Source organism: Triturus cristatus, chromosome 1_1 (genome assembly GCF_964204655.1).
Source record: "Triturus cristatus chromosome 1_1, aTriCri1.1, whole genome shotgun sequence".
Classification (NCBI taxonomy): Eukaryota; Metazoa; Chordata; class Amphibia; order Caudata; family Salamandridae; genus Triturus; species Triturus cristatus.
In genome coordinates this window covers 63402622-63426761 of record NC_140579.1, presented here as the reverse complement: position 1 = coordinate 63426761, position 24140 = coordinate 63402622, and the positions used below count along the sequence as shown (strand labels likewise).

Genomic DNA, 24140 nt, shown 5'->3' with positions numbered 1-24140 from the left:
TTTCTAGAGAAAGCTTCGCATCCACAGGCGCCGCACTAGCAAAGCAGCTGATGCACTTCTGTTTCTAGAGAAAGCTTCACATCCACAGGCGCCGCACTAGCAAAGCAGATGATGCACTTCTGTTTCTAGAGAAAGCTTCACATCCACAGGCGCCGCACTAGCAAAGCAGCTGATGCACTTCTGTTTCGAGAGAAAGCTTCACATCCACAGGCGTCGCACTAGCAATGCAACTGATGCACTTCTGTTTCTAGAGAAAGCTTCACACCCACAGGCGCCACACTAGCAAAGCAGCTGCTGCACTTCTGTTTCTAGAGAAAGCTTCACATCCACAGGCGCCGCACTAGCAAAGCGGCTGATGCACTTCTGTTTCTAGAGAAAGCTTACCATCCACAGGCACCGCACTAGCAAAGCAACTGATGCACTTCTGTTTCTAGAGAAAGCTTCACATCCACAGGCGCCGCACTAGCAAAGCAGCTGATGCACTTCTGTTCCAGAGAAAGCTTCACATCCACAGGCGCCGCACTAGCAAAGCAGCTGATGCACTTCTGTTTCTAGAGAAAGCTTCACATCCACAGGCGCCGCACTAGCAAAGCAGCTGATGCACTCCTGTTTCTAGAGAAAGCTTCTCATCCACAGGCGCCGCACTAGCAAAGCAGCTGATGCACTTCTGTTTGTAGAGAAAGCTTCTCATCCACAGGCGCCGCACTAGCGAAGCAGCTGATGCACTTCTGTTTATAGAGAAAGCTTCACATCCACAGGTGCTGCACTAGCAAAGCAGCTGACGCACTTCTGTTTCTAGAGAAAGCTTCACATCCACAGGCATCGCACTAGCAAAGCAGCTGATGCACTTCTGTTTATGGAGAAAGCTTCACATCCACAGGTGCTGCACTAGCAAAGCAGCTGATGCACTTCTGTTTTTAGAGAAAGCTTCTCATCCACAGGCGCCGCACTAGCAATGCAGCTCATGCACCTCTGTTTCTAGAGAAAGCTTCTCATCCACAGGCGCCGCACTAGCAAAGCAGATGATGCACTTCTGTTTCTAGAGAAAGCTTCACATCCACAGGCGCCGCACTAGCAAAGCAGATGATGCACTTCTGTTTCTAGAGAAAGCTTCACATCCACAGACGCCGCACTAGCAAAGCAGCTGATGCACTTCTGTTTCGAGAGAAAGCTTCACATCCACACGCGTCGCACTAGCAATGCAACTGATGCACTTCTGTTTCTAGAGAAAGCTTCACACCCACAGGCGCCGCACTAGCAAAGCAGCTGCTGCACTTCTGTTTCTAGAGAAAGCTTCACATCCACAGGCGCCGCACTAGCAAAGCGGCTGATGCACTTCTGTTTCTAGAGAAAGCTTACCATCCACAGGCACCGCACTAGCAAAGCAGCTGATGCACTTGTTTCTAGAGAAAGCTTCACATCCACAGGCACCGCACTAGCAAAGCAGCTGATGCACTTCTGTTCCAGAGAAAGCTTCACATCCACAGGCGCCGCACTAGCAAAGCAGCTGATGCACTTCTGTTTCTAGAGAAAGCTTCACATCCACAGGCGCCGCACTAGCAAAGCAGCTGATGCACTCCTGTTTCTAGAGAAAGCTTCTCATCCACAGGCGCCGCACTAGCAAAGCAGCTGATGCACTTCTGTTTTTAGAGAAAGCTTCTCATCCACAGGCGCCGCACTAGCGAAGCAGCTGATGCACTTCTGTTTATAGAGAAAGCTTCACATCCACAGGTGCTGCACTAGCAAAGCAGCTGACGCACTTCTGTTTCTAGAGAAAGCTTCACATCCACAGGCATCGCACTAGCAAAGCAGCTGATGCACTTCTGTTTATGGAGAAAGCTTCACATCCACAGGTGCTGCACTAGCAAAGCAGCTGATGCACTTCTGTTTCTAGAGAAAGCTTCTCATCCACAGGCGCCGCACTAGCAATGCAGCTCATGCACCTCTGTTTCTAGAGAAAGCTTCTCATCCACAGGCGCCGCACTAGCAAAGCAGATGATGCACTTCTGTTTCTAGAGAAAGCTTCACATCCACAGGCTCCGTACTAGCAAAGCAGCGGATGCACTTCTGTTTCTAGAGAAAGCTTCACATCCACAGGTGCCGCACTAGCAAAGCAGCTGATGCACTTCTGTTTCTAGAGAAAGCTTCACATCCACAGGTGCCGCACTAGCAAAGCAGCTGATGCACTTCTGTTTCCAGAGAAAGCTTCACATCCACAGGCGCCGCACTAGCAAAGCAGCTGATGCACTTCTGTTTCCAGAGAAAGCTTCACATCCACAGGTGTCAGACTAGCAAAGCACCTGATGCACTTCTGGTTCCAGAGAAAGCTTCACATTCACAGGCGCCGCACTAGCATAGCAGCTGATGCACTTCTGTTTCTAGAGAAAGCTTCACATCCACAGGCGCAGCACTAGCAATGCAGCTGATGCACTTCTGTTTCTAGAGAAAGCTTCACATCCACAGGCGCCGCACTAGCAAAGCAGCTGATGCACTTCTGTTTCTAGAGAAGGCTTCACATCCACAGGCACCGCACTAGCAAAGCAGCTGATGCACTTCTGTTTCTAGAGAAAGCTTCACTTCCACAGGCGCCGCACTAGCAAAGCAGCTGATGCACTTCTGTTTCTAGAGAAGGCTTCACATCCACAGGCGCCGCACTAGCAAAGCAGCTGATGCACTTCTGTTTCTAGAGAAAGCTTCACATCCACAGGTGCCGCACTAGCAATGCAGCTGATGCACTTCTGTTTCTAGAGAAAGCTTCACATCCGCAGGCGCCGCATTAGCAAAGCAGCTGATGCACTTCTGTTTCTAGAGAAAGCTTCACATCCACAGGCGCCGCGCCAGCAAAGCAGCTGATGCACTTCTGTTTCCAGAGAAAGCTTCACATCCACAGGCGCAGCACTAGCAAAGCAGCTGATGCACTTCTGTTTCCAGAGAAAGTTTCACATTCACAGGCGCCGCACTAGCAAAGCAGCTGGTGCACTTCTGTTTCTAGAGAAAACTTCACATCCACAGGTGCCGCACTAGCAAAGCAACTGATGCACTTCTGTTTCTAGAGAAAGCTTCACACCCACAGGCGCCGCACTAGCAAAGCAGCTGATGCACTTCTGTTTCTAGAGAAAGCTTCACACCCACAGGTGCCGCACTAGCAAAGCAGCTGATGCACTTCTGTTTCTAGAGAAAGCTTCACACCCACAGGCGCCGCACTAGCAAAGCAGCTGATGCACTTCTGTTTCTAGAGAAAGCTTCACATCCACAGGCACTGCACTAGCAAAGAAGATGATGCACTTCTGTTTCTAGAGAAAGCTTCACAGGCACCGCACTAGCAAAACAGCTGATGCACTTCTGTTTCCAGAGAAAGCTTCACATCCACAGGCGCCGCACTAGCAATGCAGCTGATGCACTTCTGTTTCTAGAGAAAGCTTCACATCCACAGGCGCCGCACTAGCAAAGCAGCTGATGCACTTCTGTTTCCAGAGAAACTTTCACATTCACAGGCCCCGCACTAGCAAAGCAGCTTGTGCACTTCTGTTTCTAGAGAAAACTTCACATCCACAGGTGCCGCACTAGCAAAGCAGCTGATGCACTTCTGTTTCTAGAGAAAGCTTCACATCCACAGGCGTCGCACTAGCAAAGCAACTGATGCACTTCTGTTTCGAGAGAAAGCTTCACATCCACAGGCGCCGCACTAGCAAAGCAGCTGATGCACTTCTGTTTCTAGAGAAAGCTTCACATCCACTGGCGCCGCACTAGCAATGCAGCTGATGCACTTCTGTTTCTAGAGAAAGCTTCACACCCACAGGCGCCGCACTAGCAAAGCAGCTGATGCACTTCTGTTTCTAGAGAAAGCTTCACATCCACAGGCACTGCACTAGCAAAGCAGATGATGCACTTCTGTTTCTAGAGAAAGCTTCACAGGCACCGCACTTGCAAAACAGCTGATGCACTTCTGTTTCCAGAGAAAGCTTCACATCCACAGGCGCCGCACTAGCAAAGCAGCTGATGCACTTCTGTTTCCAGAGAAAGCTTCACATCCACAGGCGCCGCACTAGCAAAGCAGCTGATGCACTTCTGTTTCTAGAGAAAGCTTCTCATTCACAGGCACCGCACTAGCAAAGCAGCTGATGCACTTCTGTTTCCAGAGAAAGTTTCACATTCACTGGCCCCGCACTAGCAAAGCAGCTGTTGCACTTCTGTTTCTAGAGAAAGCTTCTCATCCACAAGTGCCGCACTAGCAAAGCAGATGATGCACTTCTGTTTCTAGAGAAAGCTTCACATCCACAGGCGCCGCACTAGCAATGCAGCTGATGCACTTCTGTTTCTAGAGAAAGCTTCACATCCACAGGCGCCGCACTAGCAAAGCAGCTGATGCACATCTGTTTCGAGAGAAAGCTTCACATCCACAGGCGCCACACTAGCAATGCAGCTGATGCACTTCTGTTTCTAGAGAAAGCTTCACATCCACAGGCGCTGCACTAGAAAAGCAACTGATGCACTTCTGTTTCTAGAGAAAGCTTCACTTCCACAGGTGCTGCACTAGCAAAGCGGCTGATGCACTTCTGTTTCTAGAGAAAGCTTCACATCCACAGGCGCCGCACTAGCAAAGCAACTGATGCACTTCTGTTTCTTGAGAAAGCTTCACACCCACAGGCGCCGCACTAGCAAAGCAGCTGATGCACTTCTGTTTCCAGAGAAAACTTCACATCCACACGCGCCGCACTAGCAAAGCAGCTGATGCACTTCTGTTTCCAGAGAAAACTTCACATCCACATCCACTGCACTAGCAAAGCAGCTGGTGCACTTCTGTTTCTAGAGAAAGCTTCACATCCACAGGCGCCGCACTAGCAAAGCAGCTGATGCACTTCTGTTTCTAGAGAAAGCTTCACATCCACAGGCGCCGCACTAGCAATGCAGCTGATGCACTTCTGTTTCTAGAGAAAGCTTCACACCCACAGGCGCCGCACTAACAAAGCAGCTGATGCACTTCTGTTTCTAGAGAAAGCTTCAAATCCACAAGCCCCGCTGTAGCAAAGCAGCTGATGCACTTCTGTTTATAGAGAAAGCTTCACATCCACAGGCGCTGCACTAGCGAAGCAGCTGATGCACTTCTGTTTCTACAGAAAGCTTCACATCCACAGGCATCGCACTAGCAAAGCAGCTGATGCACTTCTGTTTCTAGAGAACGCTTCACATCCACAGGCACCGCACTAGCAAAGCAGCTGATGCACTTCTGTTTCTAGAGAAAGCTTCACATCCACAGGCGCCGCACTAGCAAAGAAGCTGATGCACTTCTGTTTCTAGAGAAGGCTTCACATCCACAGGCGCCGCACTAGTAAAGCAGCTGATGCACTTCTGTTTCTAGAGAAGGCTTCACATCCACAGGCGCCACACTAGCAATGCAGCTGATGCACTTCTGTTTCTAGAGAAAGCTTCACATCCATAGGCGCCGCACTAGCAAAGCAGCTGATGCACTTCTGTTTCCAGAGAAAGCTTCACATCCATAGGCGCCGCACTAGCAAAGCAGCTGATGCACTTCTGTTTCCAGAGAAAGCTTCACATCCATAGGCGCCGCACTAGCAAAACAGCTGATGCACTTCTGTTTACAGAGAAAGCTTCACATCCACATGCGCCGCACTATTAAAGCAGCTGATGCACTTCTGTTTCTAGAGAAGGCTTCACACCCACAGGCGCCGCACTAGCAAAGCAGCTGTTGCACTTCTGTTTCCTGAGAAAGCTTCATATCCACAGGCGCCGCACTAGCAAAGCAACTGATGCATTTCTGTTTCTAGAGATAGCTTCACATCCACAGGCACTGCACTAGCAAAGCAGCTGATGCGCTTCTGTTTCCAGAGAAAGCTTCACATCCACAGGCGCCGCACTAGCAAAGCAGCTGATGCACTTCTGTTTCTAGAGAAAGCTTCACACCCACAGGCGCCGCACTAGCAAAGCAGCTGATGCACTTCTGTTTCTAGAGAAAGCTTCACATCCACAGGCGCCGCACTAGCAAAGCAGCTGATGCACTTCTGTTTCTAGAGAAAGCTTCACCTCCACAGGCGCCGCACTAGCAAAGCAGCTGATGCATTTCTGTTTCCAGAGAAAGCTTCACATCCACAGGCGCCGCACTAGCAAAGCAGCTGGTGCACTTCTGTTTCTAGAAAAAGCTTCACATCCACAGGCGCCACACTAGCAAAGCAGCTGATGCACTTCTGGTTCCAGAGAAAGCTTCACATTCACAGGCGCTGCACTATCAAAGCAGCTGTTGCACTTCTGTTTCTAGAGAAAGCTTCACATCCACAGGCGCCACACTAGCAAAGCAGCTGATGCACTTCTGTTTCTAGAGAAAGGTTCACATCCACAGGCGCCACACTAGCAAAGCAGCTGATGCACTTCTGTTTCTAGAGAAAGCTTCACATCCACAGGCGCCGCACTAGCAAAGCAGCTGATGGACTTCTGTTTCTAGAGAAAGCTTCACATCCACTGGCGCCGCACTAGTAAAGCAGCTGATGCACTTCTGTTTCTAGAGAAAGCTTCACATCCACAGGCATCGCACTAGCAAAGCAGCTGATGCACTTCTGTTTCCAGAGAAAGCTTCACATCCACAGGTGCTGCACTAGCAAAGCAGCTGATGCACTTCTGTTTCTAGCGAAAGCTTCACAGGCGCAGCACTAGCAATGCAGCTGATGCACTTCTGTTTCAAGAGAAAGCTTCACATTCACAGGCGCCGCACTATCAAAGCAGCTGTTGCACTTCTGTTTCTAGAGAAAGCTTCACATTCACAGGCGCCGCACTAACAAAAAAGCTGATGCACTTCTGTTTCTAGAGAAAGCTTCACATCCACAGGCGCCGCACTAGCAATGCAGCTGATGCACTTCTGTTTCTAGAGAAAGCTTCACATCCACAGGCGCCGCATTAGCAATGCAGCTGATACACTTCTGTTTCTAGTGCTGAAGACAGAGTCGCTGCACGCAGGGGCTGGCAGAGGCAGTGTACGCATATCCCGCCTTGTATATCAGCCAATGGAAAGCGGACAACATCAATCAATCAATCAATCAATGGAATTTGTATAGCGCACTACTTACCCGTGAGGGTCTCAAGGCGCTGAAGGGAGGGGGGAACCGCTACTGCTCGAAGAGCCAGGTCTTGAGATGTCTTCTGAAGGTGAGCAGGTCCTGGGTCAGCCGTAGGTGGGTGGGGAGGGTGTTCCATGTCTTAGCGGCGAGGTAGGAGAATGATCTGCTGCCGGTGGTCTTTCGTTGGATGCGGGGGACAGCAGCGAGGGCGAGGTTTGCTGAGAGGAGCTGGCGGGTGGGGGTGTAGTAGTTGAGTCTGTCGTTCAGGTAGGCTGGTCCGGTGTTGTGGAGTGCTTTGTGTGCATGGGTGAGGAGTTCGAAGGTGATCCTCTTGTCGACGGGGAGCCAGTGCAGGTCTTTCAGGTGGGGGGTGATGTGGCTGCGTCGGGGTACGTCGAGGATCAGATGTGCAGAGGCGTTTTGGATGCGTTGTAGTCGATGCAGGAGTTTGGCTGGGATTCCTGCGTAGAGTGCGTTGCCGTAGTCCAGCCTGCTGCTGACGAGGGCCTGTGTAACAGTTCTCCTTGTTTCGGACGGGATCCACTTGTAGATCCTGCGGAGCATGTGGAGGGTGTTGTAGCAGGAGGAGGAGACGGCGTTGATCTGCTTCGACATGGAGATGGAGGAGTCGAGGATGAATCCGAGGTTGCGTGCGTGGTCGGTAGGTGTGGGTGCCGTTCCCAGCGTTGTAGGCCACCACGAGTCGTCCCAGGCCGAGGGGGTGGAACCGAGGATGAGGACCTCCGTCTTGTCCGAGTTCAGTTTCAGGTGGCTGCTCTGCATCCATTTGGCGACGGCCTTCATTCCCTCGTGGAGGTTCGTTTTGGCGGTGTGCGGGTCCTTGGTGAGGGAGGGGATGAGCTGGGTGGGTTGTGCTGGTGGGTTACTTGTGCGAGGGGGGCCATGTAGATGTTGAACAGCGTCAGGCTGAGTGATGATCCCTGGGGTACACCGCAGATGATGTTGGTGGCTTCGGATAGGAAGGGTGGGAGTCGGACTCTCTGGGTTCTGTCGGAGAGGAAGTATGTGGTCTAGTTGAGGGCTTTCTCATGGATCCCGGCTTCTTGAAGGTGTATTTTTAGGGTGCGATGGCAGACCGTGTCGAAGGCGGCCGAAAGGTCCAGGAGGATGAGGGCTGAAGTTTCGCCGTTGTCGAGTTGTCGCCTGATGTCATCTGTGGCGGTGATGAGAGCTGTTTCCATGCTGTGGTTTTGTCTGAACCCGGACTGGGACGGGTCCAGGATGTTGTTGTCTTCGTGGTGGCGGGTTAGTTGCACGTTGACGATTTTCTCGATGACCTTCGTCGGGAACGGGAGGAGGGAGATGGGTCGGAAGTTCTTGAGGTCTTTGGGTCCGCCGTGGGCTTCTTGAGGAGGGCGTTGATTTCGGCGTGCTTCCAGCTGCCCGGGAATGTGGCTGTCTCGAAGGAGGCGTTGATGACCTTCCGTAGTTGGGGTGCAATGGTTGCGTCGGCTTTGTTGAACACGTGGTGAGGGCAAGGGTCTGACGGAGATCCAGAGTGGATGGAGTTCATGACCTTGTGTGTTTCTTCGTCGTTGACGTTGGTCCAGGAGGTCAGGTGGTTGATCCAGGTGGTGTTCACGGGGGAGGAGTCTGGCACGGTCGGGTTGATCGGGATGTTGATGTCTGCTATTTTCTGGTGGAAGAAGGTTGCCAGAGCGTTGCGCAGTTTTTGTGAGGGCGGGACGTCGTTGGTTTTGGCGTTGGGGTTGGAGAGTTTCTTCACGATGCTGAAGAGCTCTTTGCTGTCGTGTGCGTTGTTGTCCAGTCTGGACTGGAAGCGCACCAGTTACTGACGGTGGGCAGTCTAACACTGCTCATTCAGGACTGACGTCACTCGCTTTGCCCCACCACTCCCCAGTGAAGCTTAGTAGCCAATGGGAGCAGTTGTTGTGTGCGAAAGCGGGCAGGAATGGATAAGAGGCCAAAAAGGCCTGAAAATAAACAAAATTGCTATGACAGGATACAAAAGTGGATTCAGGCTATGAGCTACTTACAGGCTGTCGACGAGCTACCTTGTCGCAGACCCCTGCTTCAAATGTTTCTGGATTTTCTCCCCATAATTCTAGACAGTAATTTCATTGAAAATTAGCCAACGTACGACTACAGGACGCTTGCTTATTATTATACATATATCATCCTGAAGTCCTACTGTAACGAACCAACATACGGCCATGGGACGCTTGCTTATTATTCTGAAATTTTATCATCCTGAAGTCCTACTGTAACGAACCAACATACGGCCATGGGACGCTTGCTTATTATTCTGAAATTTTATCATCCTGAAGTCCTACAGTATTACCGTTTTAGTGCCGCTTGGCCTTCTTAGATCATCTCTGAGGCTGCATGGTTCACTTAAGTGATGAAGTCTACATTTTACCAATCAGAAAATGTATATTTTTGTGCCTCACTCATCTGGCTTCCCGTTGTGATTTTATTTTATACTCCTCTGTTGTTTAGCTCTCTACACCCTTCAATTTCATGGTCCGTTTTCATGATGTTTTTTACCATATTCGGATCGTTTTCTCAGGTATCTCTTATGTCTGTTTACCAGGTTAATTTTCTGTCTTGTAAAACATCTTGAGAAAACATTAATCCTGTAAAATAGTTTATTACCATAACCGTTACTTACTCGCAGCGCTTCTCGCCCTCTTCTTTGCAACTCCCTGGGCTGGGCATGATGATGAGGCGGTAACAGTAGAGCGACTGAAGGGAAGGCAGCAACGGATAGAAAATGACCCATCACTGGATGGCTCCATAATAAAGGCATGCTGTGATTGGCCATGCCCTTCTGTAAAGTCAAACCTGCTGCCTCCGAGACTAGGCCTACTCTTCGCCTCTTGAGCCAATCCAGGAGCTGTTTCACAGTGTAAGAGCAGCGTCGGGATTGGCTGGAGCAGGCAAAGTCAGCTCTCCTTTGGAGACCGGGTCGCTACGGATATGATCCCTGGCTCACTAACGTTGTGCGGGTAGGAGAGGCCTTATGTGCGCATGCGGGGTTGGTCATAGGAAGACACCCATTCACCCTGACATGCGCACTTACACATCTTTAGACCCAGACACTCTTCCGGTGCTGTCTATAATGATGCCACGCCCCGCCCACTCATAAATTGAAAGTCTGCTGCTTGCAATGTGCAGCCTGCCCACCCCTGTAATTTAAGCACCGCGACCGGGAATATAAACTGTCTAAATGCATACTAGGGTCCAGGAGGGCAGAAAATACAGGGGGGCAATGCCCCCATGGTGAAATCGCACCTGGGTGGAATTACATCTAGTACATCAGGACTAGAATTTTGTGATTGTTGCCCCCTTATGTCATGGTTTTCCTCCCTTATGCCAAGAAGCATCTCCAAGGAGCTAGTGCCAGTATCTTGCCACAGTTACCCCCATGCCAAACATTGCCTCCAGTCTGCCAGTAGCAGTGTTTTTCACAGGTGCCTGTCCATGCCAGCAATTGCCTCCAGTATTCCAGCAGTAGAATGTTTCCATAGGTCCCTTTATAAGCCACAAATCACCTTCAGTATGTAAGGGCCAATGGCAGACTAGCAAGCATTACATCATTTTCTCACTCACATTTACTCAGCCACACTCAATCATTCATTCTCACTCAGTCTACCTCAGTCTCACTCATTCTTACTCTGACTCCAACATACTTACTCATACTCACTTGCTCTAACTCTGTCATTCTCACACACTCTGTATCACTCATTCTCTCTCCTTCATTCACACTCACACTCACTCCAACTCTTACTCACTCATACATTTTCACTCGTGCACTCTTATTGTTGCACATTCTGACTCACTCATACTCACTGACACTCATCCTCACTTATTCTCACTCACTCCCTTTTAGTGGCTCTCACACACTACCTGTCACTGACACTCACTGTTACTTACACACACTCGTGTGCTCACACGTACAAACACACTCACAAACACACAAACACACTTCGATCCCCAAGCACGTACCCTACATACATTTAAAAGCATTTTTTTATTTAAGACATCTGCTACAGAAGTTCTCATTCTAGATCCTCGTGCCCCATTTTTTATTACACTAACAGTGAATAGTGATCTATTGTTCACTATTAGTGTAATATAATATTGGCTGAAAACGAAGGCGGAGCACGGCTCCCTTCAGGATAACCTGCCTGTGTGTTCTTGGTACTCATTTTGCTACCTCTGAAGCCAGAGGTCACGCAAGCAGTGTCAGAGGTCACAAGGGGCAAGCCTGGAGTCACAGCTGCGACCCCTGGCAATCCCTAAATGATGCCCATGAATGTGACCCTGTTCAGAACCTCATACAATGTGCCAAGTGACCTCATTCAGAATATCGGAATGTGCTGTGTTTTGTAACTCCATTCATAGGGACACTGCTCTGTCATCACCATTCCGAATATCAGTCTCTGTTATATCTTGTGACCTCATTCAGAATATCACATTTTATGCTTAGTCATGCGATACCCTAGAATGTGCTGTATCATGTGACCCCAGTCACTGTTTTCTAACCATAGATAGTTAAGTGTTTCACTCCCAAAAATACTGCCATAACTTTAACATTTCCTGTGGAAACTGATTTCTCTGTATTTCTTTCTCTGTTTTGCAGGATGTCAGAAGCACCCTAAGCAGGTAAGGCCGGTTTATTATCCTCCTGTCAATGTGTAAGGAGCAGGTCTCAATGCTGCTGTATGTAAATGCCACTGCTGAGCTCACCAAAGTGTTAGGAAACTTTCAGATCCTCATAAAATCACTTTATATTCTCAAAAAACATCTCAAGTCCTCAGAAACCTCCCCTGCGTCATCAGGAAACTCTCCTAAATGTTCATAAATCCCTGCAAGTTTTCAGCAAACTCATTTGAGTCTTGAAATAAATGCCACAGAAATGAGCTGCTGTCCTCACAAAACATATTTGTATCTTTAAAGCTTAACTGAAGTCGTACGAAAAGTACCCTGAACATACAGAAAAAGCAAGCCCATTCTGGAAAAGTCCCCCCAGGTTTTCCTCAATTCAGAGTTGTGCATAAACTAAGACATAATTTCCTAACTATAGAGACACATATGCTGGCTATGCTCACAACAATTGCAGATCCAATTTTCAGCACTATTGTCAGGGATGTTGGATCATACACATATATCTTCATGTGGAGTAGAGGTGCCACCATGGTACGGCAGGCACCCTGCCACCTAGGGTGTTCGCCTGCTTAGGACAATGTCCTTGGCAACAAGTATACACAATAATAAGTACTAGAGCACACATAGAAATTCCATTTAATAAATAAAGTAGTCCTAATATGAAGTCCATCACATTTTTTGTTCTTTTTTGTGAAGTTATTTTATTCCATTTGTAGTTTCCACAATGTTCGGTTTATATATAAGCAGGAACGGCCAATATCTGGTCTATACGAGCAAAAGCAGCCGACACGTGTTTCGTCCATTGGACCCTTTCAAGGCTGCAGAAAAAATACATACATTGGAATGGAACATCATCTCTCATGAAATCTTTTACGTAAAATTCTTACGTGTCAAAACTTCAAATAGCAGTGATGAGGCGAAGGAAAATAGTGACATGAGATTATATATGCCAGTCACAACGCAATGGGGATATTGTGTAAAAATGCATTGTAGCATCAGCCCACCCAAAGCCATAAAAAGTGTTAGCCATGATTGGCGATGTTGAACGAAAGATGAGAACCCAAGGAAGGGGGCCATAGAGAATGCCTGTATATATTATAATACAAGCGAAAAACTAGATTTTGCATGCATTGTTCTCTATAAGATACGAAGAAATATGCATGTTTAGTTTTCCATTTTGCATACAAGGATAGAATAAACTTTAGTAGTGAGATTTAATAAGAATATAGAATACCTGAGCGCCCTGTAGTAAGGACAATGTCCAAAAGTAGTCCGAGAGATGTAGAGTCTGAATCTATTTAAAATATATATAAAATTGTATGTATATTCGACCATGCTGAGGGAAAAATAGTAGTGTGCGGAAAAGTAAACATTAGTACACCGCAAGGAGAGCGAAGTCTCCTGAGTAGTAGAAAGGGAAGTGCAAATAACAACATATAAAAGTAGACCACTTCAGAATGGAAACTGATCACCCAGGTGAAACGAGGAAAGTGATTACATGTGTAGTGCAATACAATTAAAAGGGCCAATGTATGAATATTTGTCTTGTGAATTTCCTAGCGGAGTGGGAAATAAGCAAGAAGCATTTTATGACTGACTGGTGGGTGGTGATCGGTCAGTATAATACCAAAAGAGGCCATCTAGGGTAACCTACCAAACCCACACATTTCTGAAAACTAGAGACCCGGGAGAGTCCAGGGAGGTATGGCTTGCGTGGATCCCCAATGTTTCCCTAGCCAGAATCCCCTGCAAACCTCACATTTTGCTGAAAAAATCAAAATGTTCTCAAATGTCTGTGTGAGTAAGTTCTAGGATCACAGGACTGACACAAGTTTCCTGACACTCAGCGCTCCCCCAGGTCTCCCGATAAAAATGATACCTCACTCGTGTGGGTGGGTCAGGTACCCATGACAGGCAAGGGCCCAAATCATATTGTGGAGACTTCAAAATTACCCATCATAAAACGACCTGGTTTTGCAGGGAGGGGGCACCGGGGATTTTTTGCCCCTGGGATCGAGGCCATCTAGGGGAACCTACCAAACCCACACATTTCTGAAAACTAGACAACTTGGGGAGTCCAATGAGATATGGCATGCGTAGATCCCTCAACGTTTTCTTACCCAGAATCCCCTGCAAACCTCAAATGTAAGTAAAAATGATCACTTTCTCTGTAATTTTTTGCGTGGGATCCCCGTGCCGGCACAAATGTCCTACCACCCAACATTCTCCTTGTTCTCCTGAGCAAATAATGATACCTCACCTAGGTTTGCAAGGGATTCTGGGAAGAGAACCTGGTGGAAGCCACACAAGTCACCCCATCCTGGATTCCCCTGTATGTCTAATTTCCAAAATGTTATAGGTTTGCTAGGTTTACATGGGTGCCAGCAGAGCTAGGAGTTCAAAGTCTACAGCTAGGCACTTTGCAAAAAAAGGGTAGGTTTTCACTGTAAAAATGTGGTGTATCCATGTTGTGTTTTGTGCCGTTTCCTGTCACGGGCACCAGGCCTACCCATACAAGTGAGGTATCTTTTTTATCTGAAGACTTTGGGGAATGCAGGGTGTGTGGAATTTTGTGGATCCACGCAAATTCCAGAAGTTTCCATCACAGAAATGTGAAGAAAATGTGTTTGTTGTATAAAGTTTGAGGTTGGCAAGGAATTCTGGGTAAGAGAACCTGGTAAAAGCCACACTAGTCACCCCATCCTGGATTCCACTGGGTGTCTAGTTTTCACAAATGTATAGGTTTGCTAGGTTTCCCTCGGTGCCGGCAGAGCTTGGGTTCAGAACCTACAGCTAGGCACTTCACAAAGAAAGGGTCAGTTTTCACTGTAAAAATATGGTGTGTCCATGTTGTGTTTCGGGACGTTTCCTGTCGCTGGCACTAGGCCTACCCACACAAGTGAGGCGCCATTTTTGCTGGGAGACTTCGGGAAACATAGAATAGTAAAAGAAGTGTTTTTGCCAATTGATTTTCTATGCATTTATCCCTTCCAAATGTAGGAGAGTGTGTAAAAAAGTATAATTTTCAAAAAAGCCCTCTAATTCACTTGCTGGTATAGGTACCCAGATATATGGACTTGTGCAAATAACCACTGCTTCAAAATACCCTTTTGTTGCTCCCATTTCGGAAATACATAGTTTTCCTCGATACCTATTTTTCACTCTTTATATCTTACCAAGTGAATTGCTGTATACCCGGTACACAATGAAAAACCATCGCAAGGCGCAGCTCAGTTACTGGCTCTGGGCACATCGGATTCTTAGTGAACCTACAAGTCCTATATATCCCCACAACCAGAAGGGTCCTGTGGATGTTACGGTATATTGCTTTAAAAAATCTGTCATACTTAAAAGACGTTACAGGTGACAACGTTGGCACAAATGGCTGAATTTTCAACTCATTTTCAATTTTCCCTATTTTTAACTGTTAGGTTCTATAAGAAAACCTTGAAGAATCTACACAAATGACCCCTTACTGAGCTCAGAATATGGTCTACTTTTCAGAAATGTATAGCTTTCCAGGATCATTATTGCTTTCATACCCATTTGTACCAATAACTGAAAGGAGGTTTAAAGCACAAAAAATAGCAGAAATGGGCAAAGTCCCAGTAAAATACCAAAACTTTGTAAATAAATTCGGTTTTCTGACAAAAGTCTGTCAGTGCTGGGAAGATGGTGATATCAGCACCATAAACCATTTGTTGATACCATTTGCAGGGAAAAAACTGACGCTTTCATCTTCCAGTACGTTTTTCCTATTTTTCCCCCAAAATGTAACTGTATTTTGGTTAATTTCTGCGTCCCCTCCAGGGGAATACACAAACCTTGGGTACCTTTAGATCCTCAGGATGTTGTAAGAACAGGACACAAATTTGATATGGATACTTTATATGGAGAAAAAGTTACTCATATCACCTTCCAGATAAGTAAGCTGTGAGCCAAGACGCCTCTACCTGGAGTGTCTAACGTATGTGTTTGCTGAATATTTCTTATAGTTTTGCCCTTTTGTAGGAAGGAGAACTGCCCATTTCTTAGCAAAATAGAGGTGTAGTAATAGGATGTTATAATTTTCTTTGCCATATCACAAAGGGACGCCATCTTTGATCTACTGATATAAAGCTGCTGACCCTGCCTTGCTTCAGTCTTCTCCGGAACTTCTTTCATGAGATCCTGGCTCCCCTGGAAGCCCAAATAAAGCTGCCGACCCTCCCTTGCTTCAGTCACCTCCGGAGCTTCTTTCATAATCTCCTGGCTCCCCTGGATGCCCATATAAAGCTGCCGACCCTCCCTTGCTTCAGTCTCCTCCGGAGCTTCTTTCATGAGATCCTGGCTCCCCTAGATGTCCATATAAAGCTGCCGACCCTCCCTTGCTTCAGTCTCCTCCTGAGCTTCTTTTGTAAGATCCTTCCTCACCTGGATGCCCATATAAAGCTGCCGACCCTCCCTTGCTTCAGTCTCCTCCTTTCATGAGATCCTGGCTCCCCTGGACGCCCATATAAAGCTGCCGACCCTCCCTTGCTTCAGTCTCCTCCGGAGCTTCTTTCATGAGATACTGGCTCCCCTGGATGCCCATATAAAGCTGCTGACCCTCCCTTGCTTCAGTCTCCTCCAGAGCTTCTTTCATGAGATCCTGGCTCCCCTGGATGCCCATATAAAGCTTCTGACCCTCCCTTGCTTCAGTCTCCTCCGGGGCTCCTTTCATGAGATCCTGGCTCCCCTCGATGCCCATATAAAGCTGCCCACCCTCCCTTGCTTCAGTCTCCTCCTGAGCATCTTTTGTAAGATCCTGGCTCCCCTGGATACCCATATGAAGCTGCCGACCCTCCCTTGCTTCAGTCTCCTCCTGAGCTTCTTTTGTAAGATCCTGGCTCCCCTGGATGCCCATATAAAGCTGCCGACCCTCCCTTGCTTCGGTCTCCTCCTCCTTTCATGAGATCCTGGCTCCCCTGGACGCCCATATAAAGCTGCCGACCCTCCCTTGCTTCAGTCTCCTCCGGGGCTTCTTTCATGAGATACTGGCTCCCCTGGATGCCCATATAAAGCTGCTGACCCTCCCTTGCTTCAGTCTCCTCCAGAGCTTCTTTCATGAGATCCTGGCTCCCCTGGATGCCCATATAAAGCTTCTGACCCTCCCTTGCTTCAGTCTCCTCCGGGGCTCCTTTCATGAGATCCTGGCTCCCCTCGATGCCCATATAAAGCTGCCCACCCTCCCTTGGTTCAGTCTCCTCCTGAGCGTCTTTTGTAAGATCCTGGCTCCCCTGGATACCCATATGAAGCTGCCGACCATCCCTTGCTTCGGTCTCCTCCGGAGCTTCTCTCATGAGATCCTGGCTCTCCTGGATGCCCATATACAGCTGCCGACCCTCCCTTGTTTCAGTCTCCTCCAGAGCTTCTTTCATGAGATCCTGGCTCCCCTCGATGCCCATATAAAGCTGCTGACCCTCCCTTGCTTCAGTCTCCTCCTTCTTTCATGAGATCCTGGCTCCCCTGGATGCCCATATAAAGCTGCCGACCCTCCCTTGCAATTTCTGCAAAAGTTTTTTGGTAAAAGGAAGTGGTTTAGTGTTAAACAAGAAGATCACCTTTGGAAGAACCAGCATCTTAATGGTGTTCACCCTCCATAGATACCCAGGGGCAGATTTTCCCTCCATCTTGTAAGGAGAGCATTTATATCACGGTGTTGCTTGAACATGAAATACCTTTGAAAAACCTTTGGCAAAACAGGAACAGTTTGTTTAATTAAACATAGCGGCCGGGAGAACAGTTACAGGCACAGGGTCTGAGTACTGTCTCAATTTACAATCGATCTGTATCATTCTTATTTACAATTCATTATAGGCTATAAAATGTTTCTGGAGATCCTTGTAGGGAGAGGAATGTAAGTTGCTGCCTCTAGAGTCATAAATACATTTTCATGGATAATCCAGGTGGGCCACGACCTTGCATGGACAAAATGCGGCCAGTGGCTAAAGTGTCCAGATGTCTGGCACGGGGAGCACGTGATCACTGCGTGTGCTGCGATCTGATTGGCTCTATGTTCCTAATTCATGTGACATCTGACTTTATGCTGTTTTTGGAGCACGCGTACCCCCTCCAGCCATGCGTGCTTTATTGGGGCCAATCTCCCTTAACCATTGTAGTGTCGGTTCACTAATCCGTAAGATTGATCTCGGGTTTCCCGTCCATGCATTTGTCTGCCGGCTACGTGCCACCCCACCTGTGGCCTGTCAATCAGTAAGCTTGGGCCTAGGTCTCAGTGCTTGCCGGACTACGTATTTGCGTGTCGGGGTTGATGTGGCGTTCACAACGGGTGAATTTGTTAATAAGGACGAGATCTTGTTCACATAAATGAATGTACCATTTGTCATATCAGCATCGATTTATTTTCCTAATTAACAGTGGGATACCCTAGTTAAGTTTACATCCGATATTTCCCCAAACTCTGAGTTTCGATGCGCCCATGATTCCTAATCTGATTTCTGGTTTGAAGCCCTACTTTCTCTCTAGCCCGGTCTTTACCTTATTGATTAGATACCCTGACAGACTCCCAGAATCTCTGGCATGCATCTCAAGCTGTGGAACAGAGAGCTCTGGCTTCGGTGCATACAGAACTATGTCATCAGCGTGTACTGCTAGTCTGGTTGGTAACCCTGCAGCTTCAAGGGGAAGAATGGTCTAATCCTGCCGAATCATCTGGGAAAAGGGCTCAATATATACACGGAACAGAATTGGCAACACAGGACACTGCTGTCTAGTTCCCCTGGATATCTGAAACGAAGCTGTAAGTTCGCCATCCAAAATCTAATCTGCCGGCACCATATATAGCATTTGCACAACTTCAGTAACATTGCTGCTGAAACCATAATCCTGCAATACCTTCCAAAGATAGAACCAATTAACCCTATCAAAAGCTTTAGCAGCATCAATTCTTGCCATTGTCAACAGGAGATTAGAGACCTCGGCCATATCATTCGCACCGACAAGTCAATGGATTAATTTATACAGCTTCCTTCCAGGCACAAACCACTTTTGATCGAAATGGATCAACTTTTGAAGGACATCTGACAATCTCTTAGCCAAAATTCCTGGAATCATTTTGTAATCACAGTTCAATTAAGATATAGGTCTGTAGGATACCACTAACCTGGCGTCTTTACCCGGCTTAAGGATCATAACTACAGGTGCCTCATATTAGAAAGGTGGAATTTAACAGCCTTCCAGAGAGATCTCATTACAATAAGATACCCAGAAACAGAAAGAGGATTCAGATGGGATCCCATCTGAACCTGCTGCTTTCCCTTTACTGAACCTCCTAACCTGTTCCCTTATCTCTCCCGCTGTGATCCTTCCCCTACGGCCTAAATTCTGCTGTTCCGTAAGACATGGGAGTTTTTGTTTTGCAACCAGTTTTTCATTACTAACATCTGGGTTCAAATCTTTCTTATATATCCCACTAAAGCTACCCTACATCTTGGTTGTAGAGGAATGGTAACACGGTTTACACTGGCAGGGGTTGGATGTGACAATGTTGTGTTGTGGGCGCTGTCAGCAATTCACGTGGACCTCAGGTATGAAGGTATTTATTAAGTATATACACAAGACTCCACCAGGAGCAGATGTAACCTGTTACTCAACCCCTCCCCCCCCTCAGCCAACAGCCGCTCCTAGAAAACCCACAACGAGGCACTCCATAGCATCATATAAAGCACACTGGTCTATCTGAGCCATCTGCCATAGAACACCCACATCCTGTCATAAGATGTTAAAGGTACTTTTGGATATCGTTAGAGCTTTGGCTGTTGTGTATGAACAGTAACTCACACTGAGCTCTAGTCCGCAGGCACTGCTCTTAATACTGAACCTTATTTCAAATACAGGTCTTATGTGATGTTTATCAGCTGTTCCTGTAGCTGTCATTGCTCTTTAATACAAAGATGATGTGTGTGTTATTACAGGTGTAATAATGTGAAGATTCAGTGCCCAGAGGTGGTGAAGAGTTATAAAGGTAAATACCATTGTGATGATTAGCTCTGAATATTACTGTTCATGAAAATGATATGGTATGCTATGGTGTGGTGTGCTATGGTATGGTGTGGTGTGGTGTGGTATGGTGGGCTATGGTATGGTGTGGTATGCTATGGTGTGGTGTGGTGTGATACGGAATAGTATGTATGTATAGAATATTATGGTATGGTATGGTATGGAATGTTATGATGGTGTGGTGTACTATAGGGTGAGATCATGGTATCATATGGTATAGTGGTATGGGATGGTTTGGTATGGTGGTAATGGATGGAATGGGATGGCGGAATGGTATGGTGTGGTGTGCTATGGTATGGTGTGGTATGGTATGGTTTGGTGTGGTATGGTATGGTATGGTATGGCATTTAGTGGTAACGTGCACTCACATCAGGGTACAGTTACTTGATTTGTGACTCTAAACTTTGTCTTTTCCAGATTTTTCTAGATTTCTACTTATCTCCATTCTGTATACGCGCTGCCGCATTTCCTTTGTTTAAATCATTCTTCCCCTTGGACATTCATACTAAGTTTATCGGAAATTCAGATGCAGTTATTTCACACCTCACATTAATGATACTGCTAGGCTTGACAATTGCGAGCAACTCAGTTCCTGCAGTATTCTCGGACTTTTGAAAGGGGAATTACCTCAGAATTTGGTATTTACCACATAACACATTTTATTTTCCAGAGTTTTAGCACCAACAGGGACCTAGTGCATGCATCTACACAGACCCAGCTCATGCACCTACACTGACCTAGCGCATGCATCTACACAGACCCAGCTCATGCACCTACACTGACCTAGTCCATGCACCTACACTGACCTGGAGCATAAACCTACACTGACCTAGCGCATGCACCTACACTGACCTAGAGCATGCACCTACACTGACCCAGCTCATGCACCTACACTGACCTAGCGCATGAACCTACACTGACCTAGCGCATGCATCTACACGGACCCAGCTCATGCATCTACACTGACCTAGCGCATGCACCTACAATGACTCGCTAGTACAGTATAACTTGGAGTAGCTCTGTCGCTGTACCTTATAATGCAGTGTACTGAGTAGTACAGTAGACCTTCTAATAGCTCTGTCACTCAGTACCTTCTAATACTCATGAGTACAGTATACCTTTAGGTAGCTCTGAAACTCTGTACCTTATAATACAGAGTAGTCACTAGTACAGTACACCTTCTAGTAGCTCTGTCACGCTGTACCATCCTCTGCAGTGTACCGACTAGCACTGTATACCTTGGAGTAGATCTGTCACTCTGTACCATCTAATGCAGTGTACTGAATAGTACTCTATACCTTCTAGTAGCTCTGGTACCCTGTACCATCTAATATAGAGTATTGACAAGTACAGTATGCCATGGAGGGGGTCTGTCACACTGTAACATCCAATACAGTGTGCTAACTGGTACAGTACACCTTTGAGTAGCTCTGTCACTCTGTACCATCTAAAGCAGTGTAGTACAGTATGCTTTCTAGTAGCCTGATCACTCTGTACCATCTAATACAGTGTACTGACTACTACTGTATACCTTGGAGTAGCTCTGTTACTCTGTGCCTTCTAGGGCGGTGTACTGTCTAGTACAGTGTAACTTAGAATAGCTCTATCACTCTACACCATCTAATGCAGTGTACTGACTAGTACCTTATATCTTGGAGTGGCTTTTTCACTCTGTACCATCTAATGCAGTGTACTGACTAGTACAGTACACCTTCTACTAGCTCTGTCAGTGTACTGACTAGTCCTTTATCCCTTCTAATAGCCCTCTTACTCTGTACCATCTAATGCAGTGCACTGGGGAGTACTGCATATCTTAGAGTAGCCGTGTCACGCTGTGCCATCGAATGCAGTTTGCTAACTAGTCCTTTATCCCTAATAGTTTGGTAGCTAGTACAGTATACCTTGGATTAGCCTTGTTACTTTCTACCATCCAATGCAGGGTACTGACTAGTACTGTATACCTTCTAGTACCTCTCTTACTATGCACCATCTAATGCAGTGCACTGATTAGTACAGTATACCTTCTAATAGCTCTGTCACTCTGTGCCATCTGATTCAGTTTACTGACTAATACATTACACCTTTGGGTAGGTCTGTCAGTCTGTACCATCTAATACAATGTACTGAGTAGCACTGTATACCTTGGAGTAGCTCTGTTACTCCGTATCATCTACTGCAGTGTATCTCCATCCGGCCTCTGGAGACCAATCACTGGGTAAGTTAATATTATAGCCCCCGCACAGAATAAGTGGAAGAGGCCAATGAGCGAGTTCACTGGAGATAGTATCAAGTACACTAGGATCGTCGCTACTACATCCATATACTGTACATAGTGTCAGTTTCGTACCCATACTATATTGACATTCAGTAATCGCCCACCAGCCAAACTTATCAGAGCATGACCGTGTGCATTGGATCCCGCCTCCTTGAGCCAGTATAGCAACGCCCCGAAACCCGGCCCCCCGCATTGTTGCACTAACCACCCTATACCCCAGTGTTTTTAATACATGCAATTGTGATCCTTCGAAATGTGTCTCTTGGAGGCAAATAATATTTGCCACAAACGCTTGTAATCCAACCGCTACCCTCGGCCTTTTCTTGATGTCATTGAGACCACAGATGTTGATAGTTGCGATTCTAAGTCAGCCCATGTCGGCTTATAACATTAACCAGATTCTGGCAGCACATCGCTGTACAGCAATCGCACCACACCGATCCCTCACTCTTTTCATCTAATGTGACAAATGTGATAAATGTGACAAAAACACTATTGAACCAGCCCCTTTTATCACCCCTCTGAGGATCCCATTCCCCCTCCTTTCCCCGCCCCCCACCCCCCGCCACAACCTAGGCAATCAGGCTCAACCATGAGCCTGCGCGAGGACGTCTGGACCACTCCTCTTCTCCCTCCACCTCTCCCCCCCCACGAGTGATCAAATATACATAAAAAAAATACAGCCCTCCCATAAAGAGGAATTTCCAGCCTCTATCCAGCGCTCTCCTTAGCATGTTACAGACTTATTTTTTACCTCCGATGGCCCCTGGTAAGATATCATTCAGTAGCTTCTGGGCTTGGATTTCAGAAATGAAGCTTAAATTCTGACCCTGAAAGACAACTTTCAGCCTAGCTGGATTTTGCAAAAACACTGCAGTCCCTCTGTCTGGAGAGGGGTTGTAAACTGTCTAAGCCGCCATCAGTACCGTGTGCGAAATCTGGTTTGGCAAAAAGGAGAAACCCTCAAAACTTCTTTCAGCATTAGGTCTGGCGAGGTCATACACAGCCTGGCGTAACAAAACATTTCCAGAATAGACCAATATAGCACGGGGCAGCGCCCGCTCACTGGACGAGTGCCTTGCAGGTGTTAAGGGAAATCGATGGACACATTGTACTTCCTTGTCCCAGTCCCAGTGAGAAAGATCGGGTAGGGAACCTTTCAGCCGGGTTCAGAGCGAAGATGTCCACAATAGATCACATTTTTAGGTTACAACTATTACATTGGAAGACAGTGTGTATAGAGGGTGGCAGCCTCTAACTCATTTTTGTGGACCTATCTGCATCTGACTTGGTGCCGAGGGACAAACTGTGGGCTGTTTTATTGGACTTTGGGGCTCCACCTTACCTTTGCCACTAGCTGAAATGACTGCATGAAGGCAATTTTGCTGAAATTAGGTACGGCAGAAATGGTGAACTTACAGCCCCCATACCTGTAGACAGAGGTGCACGCCAAGGCTGCGTCTTGCCCCGACCCTTTTTTTGCCTTTTTATTAATGGCCTAGTTGAGGCTTTGATTGCTGGGAAGGATATTGATGCCCCTCAGCTGGTGAACCGTGAAGAACCCCTTCTGCTCTCAAAGTCACCTATGGGAATTCAGAGGGCCTTAGACAGCTTTTATGTTTTTTGCAAAAATAGGGGGTTGGAGATCAATTTGCAGAAAACCAAATGCATGGTATTTAATGCAGGTAATAGTGTTCAGTCAAATCCTTGCCTAGATGGGAAACCCCTTGAGAGGGTGACTGTCTTTGAATATCTTGGAATCACGCTCACCGAAAAAATGGACTGGGGTGCCAAAATCAAGAAAGCAAAGTTAAAGCTGGCCCAGACAATGGGGGAACTGACAAAGGTATGCAGAAGGTGTATCCATAAATCTGTTGGGCCGGTGGTGGAAATCTACAAAGCACAAGCTAGGGGTCCTGCCCTGTATGGGACTGATATATGGGGTCACCGTCCATCTGGCTCTATATAGAAAATTGAGAATTCCTTTGCCATGCAATTGTTGGGTCTTCCCCCAAGCTCCCCGCTTACACCGCTTCGTATAGACCTTGGGATTAGTCCAATTGCAGACGATGCCACTCTTAGACCACTTTTATTCTGGCGATGTC

General features: G+C 47.1%; 1 protein-coding gene across 1 annotated transcript in view; it reads left to right on the top strand.

Moving 5' to 3' along the window:
• The window catches only part of LOC146869413 (E3 ubiquitin-protein ligase TRIM39-like), a 141774-nt gene that overhangs the window by 91295 nt on the left and 26339 nt on the right, over nt 1-24140 (top strand). Inside the window, exons 4-5 of the mRNA XM_085599806.1 lie at nt 11695-11717; nt 19676-19725. Coding sequence (XP_085455932.1) covers nt 11695-11717; nt 19676-19725 — 73 coding nt within the window. The remainder of the gene's footprint in view (nt 1-11694; nt 11718-19675; nt 19726-24140) is intronic.